Below are 9364 nucleotides of genomic sequence, written 5' to 3' on the forward strand. Positions count from 1 at the left end.
TTGCGGTAGGCAACAGAACATAAACAGCATGGAACAGAAAAAGGACACTAGGTGAAAAGTGAATAAATTCGAATAAAGCAGCAATGTTAGTTTAAAATAATGTATCACAATTGCGTCATTAATTGAAACATTAATCCTAATGTAAGATGTTAATAGTAGGTAAACCTGGATGCAAGGTATATGGTAACTCTGCACTATTGTTCCAATTGTTCTATAAATCTAAACTGTTCTAAAGTAAGTTAATCAACTGAAAAGGAATAGAAATAAGAAATAATGTAGCCAATTTCATTTTGGCTCAAAGAGGAAGCACCTGAGTCGCAGGATTTATTGCTGTATTATTACAACAAAGAGAGCAAGATGATAAGATGTGCTTTGAACCGGAAATAAACACATCTTTTAGCTACTTGTTATGTCCCAATCTGCCATCTCTCTGAAAACCAGAAAACAGGAGTATTAGGCATCGCAAAACAAAGTACCAAAGATTTCACTTTTCTGTAATTCTACTTATGCTACTTAGTGACACTTACATTAGCTATTGCTGAGTCAGTATTACTGAAATGAGAGGGATGAGGGAAGCCCATATAATCAGTGCGGCACAGCCCCAAGCCATGTCCAGCTTGATCCCTACCTGCCCTGCTCCAAAAGGACGATATCCTTCCACCCCATCTTGGAGAGATGATAGGCCACAGATGTGCCCATGATTCCACCACCACAGATGACCACCTGTGCCTGGGCAGGCAGGGCCACAGAATGCGCTTTGGCAGCTGACGCACCGCCTCTGGCTGAGGACCACTTCTGCCATCCTCGGCTGCTTCTTGGTCTTCGGACCACCGATAGCAACTGGTAAAGCATCACGTCTGTCAGCAACTGGGAGACGTGCTCTCACTCAGCAAGAAGCGGATCCCAAGAATTCAAACTAGACAGAGAAAACCAAGAGCATAAGATTAACGAGAAAGTGTTGAAACACAGAACAATAATTGTACATTCAGCAAATGTCTGAGAACTGAGTTCCAGACACTTTGCTAGGTATAGATACAGCAATGACGACAAATGAGGAGGTCCCTGCCTTTACACAACTTACATTTGAGACAGAGAGACAAGCAGCCAATATACAAATAAAACAAGTAACAAAGCTAGTACGACGGAGTCACTAGGGGCACACCAACATATCATGGTCAGAAAGAAGGTGACATTTGAAAAGACCTGATGGATGAAAAAGAACCCGCTATGTGAGAGTGTTCGGACAGAAGAACCAGTATGTGCAAAGGCCCTGAAGTGAGAGAGCTTGAGGAGTCCAAGCACAGAAAAGAGGCCAGTGTGTCCACAGCACGTGAGGGAGAGAAGGTGACCTGAGATCGAGCTGGAGGTGGCAGAGACCAATCGTACATAGCTCTTGGATGCCACCACAAGGAGTGGGATTTATTCTACATGCAAAGGAAAACACTAAAACAGGGGAATGACATAATCTGGCCTGTTTTTCCAAGATCAGGCTGGCTCCATGGAAGGCTCCCAGAAGGACAGGGAAAGCAGGGGTGAGTCAGGAAGCTATGGCAGTTCTCCAGGGGGGACACCGTGGTGGCTCAGACGTGGATGGTGGCAGCCGAGTCAGAGAAATGACTGGACTGTTTGGGAAGCAGAAAACACAGAACTTACTTGCCAACAAACTGGAAGTTAAAACGGGAAAAACGGAGAAATAAGGATGATGGGTAAGTTTGTGGGGTAAGCAACTGGGGCCACGGACTATGTGAGATGGATCAGACATAGGGAGGGAGGCTGTGAGGGTGTGCATGCGTGTGAACAGTGAAAGGTCCCAGTCTTAGATGTCAACAGCCAGAGACCCAGCAGGCAGCACGTGAAAACAGGGAGCAGCAGCTGGGTTCCCAAGCCTGAAACCTGGGGTTGTGGTCCGGGAGTCATTAGCATATGTACAATATTTGAAGCCCTAGCATCTGGAGGAACAAGACCCCCAAGCCTCCCAGCATTTACACACAAGGAAGAGAAGGAAAGGACTACAAACAGGACTGAACGCTGTAGATGCACAGAGCATCCTGAAAAAGAAAAGTGGCTAAAGAGATAGAGAAGGAGTGGCCAGTGAGGTAGAAAGAAAACCAGGCAGAGGGCACAGAAGCCAACAGAGGAACGTGTGTGAAGAAGCGGTAACTACAGAGGGTGCTGAGGGGGGAGCAAGACGGCCACGTGTCCACCAGATGTGACAGCACAGAGCCCCAGGTGTCCTCAAAAAGAACATTCTCAGGGGAATGGCAGGGATAGAACAGAGATTAGAGCAAACTAAAGAGTAAGCGAGATGAGGGAGTGAGGCCACCGCTACCCCGGGCTTTGAGGGGAGCAGAGGAACTCGGAGCCGAGCAAGGTGGTCTGTGTTTAGGGCCGGGAGCTATTAAGCATGTTTCACTGCTGGGGAGATGAGCCAGTAAAAAGGGAAGAGACGGCAGAGAAAGGAGAGGCAAGAACAAAGGATGAGGCCCAGGAGAAGGAGAGAGAGAGACGGGATTCAAAGCTGCAGGAAGGACAGCTCGCCTCGTGCTTCCACGGCGATGGGGGAGCTGAAGGTAACAGGTGTGAGCTCCTGAGAGCAGAGGATGCTGAGTCCCATCAGGCTGATCACTTACACACCAGTCACAGGCTGTAACCAAGACATTTCTACAAGACTAAATATCCTACGTTAGACAAGGAAAAGTGTGGAGGCCAGGTGCACGGGGATGAGGATCGTGTACAGAGTAAGACCTAAGCTGAGCCTGGGAGGGGCAAAATCAGGACAGAGACGGGAAGCACACACCATCAAGCTGCAGAACAAGCCTGACCCTAACTGCCTGTGAGACAGGCTGGGACCTGGGACCCTTCGTTGCAGTGCCTGCACCAAGACAAACATCTCCTGGAGCAAAAAAACACAGAGAAACAGTAAGGGACTAAAAATAACTGCATGCAGGGCAATGGGGGCAAAAAGAACAAAGATACAAAAAGGCCAAAACCCACCTGCCATTTCTGAGGGGCCAGAAGCAAAAGCAGGCTCCTGGCATGATCCCTGCACACAGCACCACCACGGGGGGGGGGGGGGGGGGGGCAGGCCACCCAAGCCACCCCCTGGCCCCACCCACCGATCTGCCCCCACCCCGGGGGAGTGAGCAAGGGAACCTGCTGCTTGCTTTTGCTCCCTCGAGTCCCGATAGAGCCTTGCCTCAATTTCTACTGATTAAAGAGTCCAAGAACCCACTGGTGGATGACAGCGAAGGACGTGGCTCAGAGGCCGCAGCTTCTATGAACCCTGGGTAATAGCAGAAACTGAAGTACGGTGAAGCCAGACCATGGAAGCCTCTGATACTTGGTCCAGTACCACAGGCTGAATATGACAAAGGCAGGGTTTTAACAAAATTAATCTAACAGCAAAACGGGACTGTTCAAGTTTCAAGAAACTGAAGAAAGACCTGTTCGCAGACTATGCAGTCACAGACGTACAGGAAGATGAGGCCTGAAGACCAGAGTGGGGACGACAAGCAGACATGAGGGCAGGACGTGGCTAGCAAGTCACCAACAGCACGTCCACCAGCAGCCTCAGGACCCAGCACGCTCCACCATCAGCCTGAATCACCTAAGGCCACATATCAACACCCATCTGTCAGAGGACTCTCAGATCTGTGACGAGGGCAGGCACAGACTGCATCCCAAAAGAAATCCCAACCAACTAGGGACTAACTTTTCTGGCCACCTTGAGGTCCCACCACGCCTCATGTCCCTGTCAAACTCTGTCTCAAGATGGAAGCTTCTCCACACAGCTAGTCTTGCTGTAAGCTCATCTCCACAAGACCAATTTCTCTCCCCAGTTCCAAACCGTCTGTTTTCCTCCCCTAAAACCTCTATGGGCGCTCTAGAACACCCTTACCAAAGTGACGCACCCACCCCTTCACGAATGTTCTCTCCACCCTCTGTCTTAATGGAAATGCACCTCTCCTGAGGGAACTGTCACTGTCACACAGCCAGCCCTGTTCCACTGACCTCACCATCAAGAGGCACAGTCGGCATCCTCCTTGCTTGTGAACCATTACCACTCAGTCACACTTGGGAAAGACCCTGTTCCTTCGTGCCTTAAGTTAGCAGGCACCCCTACTTAGCTCCGGGCTACTTCCTATTAAGCCACAGGCACAGCTCTCTCTACATCCGGGTTCTGAACCCATAACATGGCTCTTCTCCCAACCTTTAACACCACCTCCTCTCTTCCTTCATCGAAGCAGATAACCTGTCTCATCTTGTTCCCCAAAACGCCACCTGTATACCTCCCTGCATCAGCAAACCATCCCTGCCTTCCTTCACAGGGTCAGAAATTAATCCCTTACAACGGTCTGGATCCCCCTTCCTGCCCCCTTCCCCTGAACCGAGCTCCATCAGCTGTCCTCCCTCTTTCACATACCCTCACATTTACCTCCTTCTCCTCGGCATTTAGATGTGCTCAAGTACCCCCTCCCCCCACCCAGGCGATTTCAGAAATAAAGCAAAGCTCCAAAACACTCAATTAGCAATTTTTAATTTTTTAAATTCTAAAATGATGGTCTTTGCGAAAAATCAAAAACAGAAGGAAGATTTCCCTCCACTCAAAGGTCACCAATACCAGTATCAATTACATTTTCCCAGAATGTTATTATTGCAGCAATGAGCTGCCCTGATGTTTGCCACCACCTTTGTCTTAAGTCCTTTTTTTTTTTTTTTTTTTTTGCGGTATGCGGGCCTCTCACTGTTGTGGCCTCCCCGTTGCGGAGAACAGGCTCTGGACGCGAAGGCTCAGCGGCCATGGCTCACGGGCCCAGCCGCTCTGCGGCATGTGAGATCTTCCCGGACCGGGACACAAACCCACATCCCCTGCATCGGAAGGCGGACTCTCAACCACTGCGCCACCAGGGAAGCCCTTAAGTTCTTCTTTTATTACCTAGGTGGTGGCATAGTTGGCCTGTGGACTTTTTAAGCAAAAATTTCCTAACATGTATTTCACAACCTGTCTTTTTTATTTCCCGTCCTACTCTCTTCTGAACCAAAAGTGGTCGGGCTTCTGCCCCACCAGGCCACTGCACTCCTCTCACCAGGAACGCAAATGTTGCTCCTTTCCAAGGGCACTTTCTGGGCACCATCTCACTCCCTCCTATCCACACTTTTTCCTTGTTTTCTGTGGCACCTTCTGCCCTGATCACTGGCCTCTCTCCTCTGCCCTTCCCTCTGTGTTGACGTCCCCCAGGGCTCCCGGAGGCCAGCTTCGCTTCCCCATCCACCACTGTTCAGGGTGATTCCCTTTCCTGCCATGACTGATGGCCTAACCCATAGCACTCCTGAGCCTTAGACCCGCACGTCTAGTGGAAGAAGGGCCACCTCCACTTGGACTCCCACAGGTCAAACTGAGCACATCCAAAAGGTAAAGCCATCTTCCCCAATCTCCAACTCTGCTCCACTTCCTGTGTCCCCCAGGAACACCATACACTAGAATTCTGGGTGTCATCCCACATTCCTCCCTTTCTCTCATCTCCTCTCTCCAATCATCAAGGCCTAACCAACAACCCTACATCCTAAATCTCCCTGCAGTGGATCTACTCTCCATCTCCACTGCCCTGAACTGAGCACAGCCCGCCATCCTCTCTGTTTACTGCAGAAGGTTCCCAACTGGGCTTCCCGCCTCTAATCTGTACACCATTCTCCCCACGCCCCACAGCCTTCACACAGAGGCCTGAGCACATCTCTGAAATGAAGATCCTATTTCGTGCCCCTGCTCAAACCCCTCAATGACTATCTGGCGCCCTCAGAAAAAGTCAAATTCCTTAATTGGAAGTGCAAGACCCTGCTCACTTCTTATCTCTGATCTAATTTCTCTTCTCTCTCTCCTCTCACACTCGCATCAAACCTAAACTACTTTAATTCCTCACACGTGTCAGGCATGAACTTTCTCTTCCACCTTTGGGATTTGTGCAGACCTTTCCTTCTCAGTGGCATAGTTCCTGCCACCCATCCCCCCAAATAAAGATAATCCCCGCAGCTCTCAGCCTGTTTGACACCTTGTTTGTTCCCACTCTCCCCCCAACACTCAGGTAACTGTTCTGTATTTCCCCAAACACCCTGCACAAGCCCCAGCTCAGAGCCAACCACACTCTGTAACGGTCTGTCTGCCAATCAGGGAAGCAAAACAGCAAGCTGCGTGAGGAGGAAGCCGACTTCAGAAGCAGACAGATCTGGGTCTGATAATCTCCCCCACCACTCATTAGCTGTATGACTTTGAGCAAGTTGTTCTATCTCTGTGGTTCAGGCTGCTCGTCCGTTACACGGGCTAGGAATACCTGCCTCACGTGGCTGCTGCAAGACTAAAGCAGAAATGCGAGAAGAACATGGCAAGTGGCGCCTCAGAAGCACTTGGAAAGTGGCAGCCTTTACCCCCTGGGATAATGGAGCTCTCTGAGAGCAGGGACCACTTATAACTTGATCAGGGTTGTCACAGTAGGCACCTTGGAAATACAACCTGACAATTAAATGAGAACAGAGAACAAAGGAGATGGGGAAAAAATTCAGTGATGACTCAGATCTCAAGGCTAGGCCCCCAGATGTGAGGAGATCTCTAAATAACCTGATATAATTTTTTTAAAAAGGTTATATTCTTATAGGTAGTTATGATGTGCCAGGCACTGCTTTATGTATACAACTAATTTAACCCTCACAAATCTAGAAGATGTTACAATTTTTATTCTACACTTGAGGTAAAGGAGGCACAGAGACGTGAAGTGACTGATCCAAGATCCTACAATACTGGTGAGTGGCAGAGCCTCAATTCAAAGCCCGCCAGTTCAGCATTAGAGTCTGCCATTGAATCATTACTTCTTGCTACCTGTAAGTTAGCATTAGATGATTAAAAAAGGGTAGCTGAGAGGCCAGAACCACAAGGCACTTCCCCGAATAGAAAACAGGAACTGCAAAGGTAGCATTAAAAACATAACAGGGGGCTTCCCTGGTGGCGCAGTGGTTGAGAGTCCGCCTGCCAATGCAGGGGACGCGGGTTCGTGCCCCGGTCCGGGAGGATCCCACATGCTGCGGAGTGGCTGGGCCTGTGAGCCATGGCCGCTGAGCTTGCGCGTCCGGAGCCTGTGCCCCGCAGCGGGAGAGGCCACAACGGTGAGAGGCCCGCGTACCGCAAAAAAAAAAAAAAAAACAAAAAAACATAACAGGGACTTCCCTGGTGGCACACTGGTTAAGAATCTGCCTGCCAATGCAAGGGACACAGGTTCGAGCCCTGGTCTGGGAAGATCCCACATGCCACAGAGCAGCTAAGCCCGTATGCCACAACTACTGAGCCTGTGCTCTAGGGCCTGTGAGCCAGAACTACGGAAGTCCACGCACCGCAACGAAGACTAGCCCCCGCTCACCACAACTAGAGAAAGCCCGCGCGCAGCAATGAAGACCCAACGCAGCCAAAAATAAATAATAAAAAAACCCCAAAAACATAACAACAGATGAGTTTCAAGATGGAAGAAATAATACTAAAAGGCCAGGGTGATAAGAACCAAGAAAAGGATTTTTGACCTTGTGCTCATCATGACCTTCAAGAGTCAGTGAAGTGGTGAGGATAAAAAAAGAAGGACTTACAGTGGATGCAAACAATGAAGGTACAGAAGGCACCACAGTCTATTCCAGTAGGTTTGGCAGCTAAAGCAAAATAAAACTTGAGAGCAAAGGACATAAAGCCTGTAGAGAAGAACCGGAAGATGTCAAAGACAACAAAGTAAAACACACACCTGGCTGAAGGTAAATTACGTGTTTAATTTCTGCTAAGGAGAAGAATTCCTGCTAAACAATCTCAATACTGACGCTGGTTATGCTCAGATCTGCTTACGCCGACAAGAGCAAGAGGACAGCTCCAACTCCTTCTGAGCTGTTCCTCTGCATGCTCACAACACCTTGCACAAACTGGCTGCTGGTCACAAGGGAGACTGGATGAGGAGACGGATTAACACAGCATTTCCCACACCTGCCTCCGAATGAGAGCCACCTGGGACACGTGTTTTAAAACACACACACTCACTCACTCACTCACAGGCTCCCTCTCTGGAGATGCTGATCCTGCGGTCCAGCGTGCTGTCTTTTTCAACAAGTGCACCAGGTGATCAGCCAAGTTTGAGAACTTAACACAAATCTCTAGCCCTAGGAACGTGTCCCCTTCAGCCCGGCTACCTCGCCGCCCCGCAGCACGGGCGAAAAGGACATGAAGATGCCAGAATCAAATCTCGGTGTCATACACATCAGGCCCAAAGGGTCAAACGTTGGGAAAAGAGCTCACCGCCCCGGCCTGGACGTTTCCACCTAACCTCACCGCTGACTCTGCAGCACTTTTACTAGTTAGTTAAGCACAAGCGGACCGCACGTTGCCACGCGGGAAAACAATTCCGCCTGCAGAGACGACCCACCTGGGCAAGCCCGACCCACGCTGGGGGGTGGGGGTGGGGGCTGCCTGCCCGAGGAGGGCCTCAGGAGCGAAGTTACCCCGGCCGCCCTGGGCATTCGGGCTGGGTTGCGGGCGCCTGCCAGAGCCGGTGCGCGGGCCCCGGGCAGCCGGGCACGGGTCCGCTAGACGCCACCGCCGCAGAGAGGCTGAGGGAGACCGGGCGACGCGCTGTCGGCCCCGGCGGGCGGAGTCCCGGCGCCGGGACGCGCCTTCCGAGGACCAGGCAGAACCGACGGGAAACGAGGGACGCCGGAAGCCCCCTGACCGAGACCACAGCGGAAAGCGGGGGCGCTGGGGATCCCGGGCCTCCACGGTCCGCGCGGACGGGGACGCCAGAGCGGCTCCGCAGCTTCTCCTTACCTCACGGGCGCCCTCGGGCTCCGCGCTCAGCAACACCCCGCCTGAAGCGGGGCAGCAGCCACAACCGTTGCCGGGGTTGGGGGCCGGAAGGTGGTACACGGATAGGGAAGGGGGCGGAACAGGAGGGAGGAAAAAGTTCCGGCGAAGCTTGATACGGCGACCTTCCGCGCTTTACGGTGCCTAGCAAGGGTACGCCGGCACGTGACCTGGCTCGCGCACGCGCACCGTGACGTTAGGTGGCAGGGCTCCGCCCCTGACACGTGGGGCTTGTTTGGGTCTCCGGAGGCCCGTCCCCTAAATGGGGGCCGCCTCCGCCAAGATGGCGGTGAGCTGCGGGTCTGCTGTTTGAGGCTCGCTTTAGGACTCTAGCCTCGGACCCTGCTATTTCTGCAGGTGCAGTCCTGCCGGCCGAGTTTGTGGCAACCCCGCTGCAGTGTGGGGAGAGAGCGGGGGTTCTTTCTTCCCTTGAGGCGAGTTCCCCAGGGCTTGTCCCACGTCGTCCGCTGCCCAAAGACACTCTAGTCC

General features: G+C 51.6%; 1 protein-coding gene across 2 annotated transcripts in view; it reads right to left on the reverse strand.

Moving 5' to 3' along the window:
- The window catches only part of PDPR (pyruvate dehydrogenase phosphatase regulatory subunit), a 33946-nt gene extending 25044 nt beyond the window's left edge, over window positions 1–8902 (reverse strand). Inside the window, exons 1-2 of one of the 2 annotated variants that reach the window (XM_065898636.1) lie at window positions 8840–8902; window positions 629–916 (exon numbers count right to left, since the gene is read on the reverse strand). In XM_065898636.1, coding sequence (XP_065754708.1) covers window positions 629–852 — 224 coding nt within the window. In that variant the 5' untranslated portion in view covers window positions 853–916; window positions 8840–8902. Of the gene's footprint in view, window positions 1–628; window positions 917–8839 lie in introns of those variants that run through there. The other variant, XM_065898637.1, reaches the window with a different exon arrangement.
- Window positions 8903–9364: the final 462 nt, after the last annotated feature.

The sequence above is a fragment of the Phocoena phocoena genome, chromosome 20, assembly GCF_963924675.1.
Source record: "Phocoena phocoena chromosome 20, mPhoPho1.1, whole genome shotgun sequence".
Taxonomy (NCBI): Eukaryota; Metazoa; Chordata; class Mammalia; order Artiodactyla; family Phocoenidae; genus Phocoena; species Phocoena phocoena.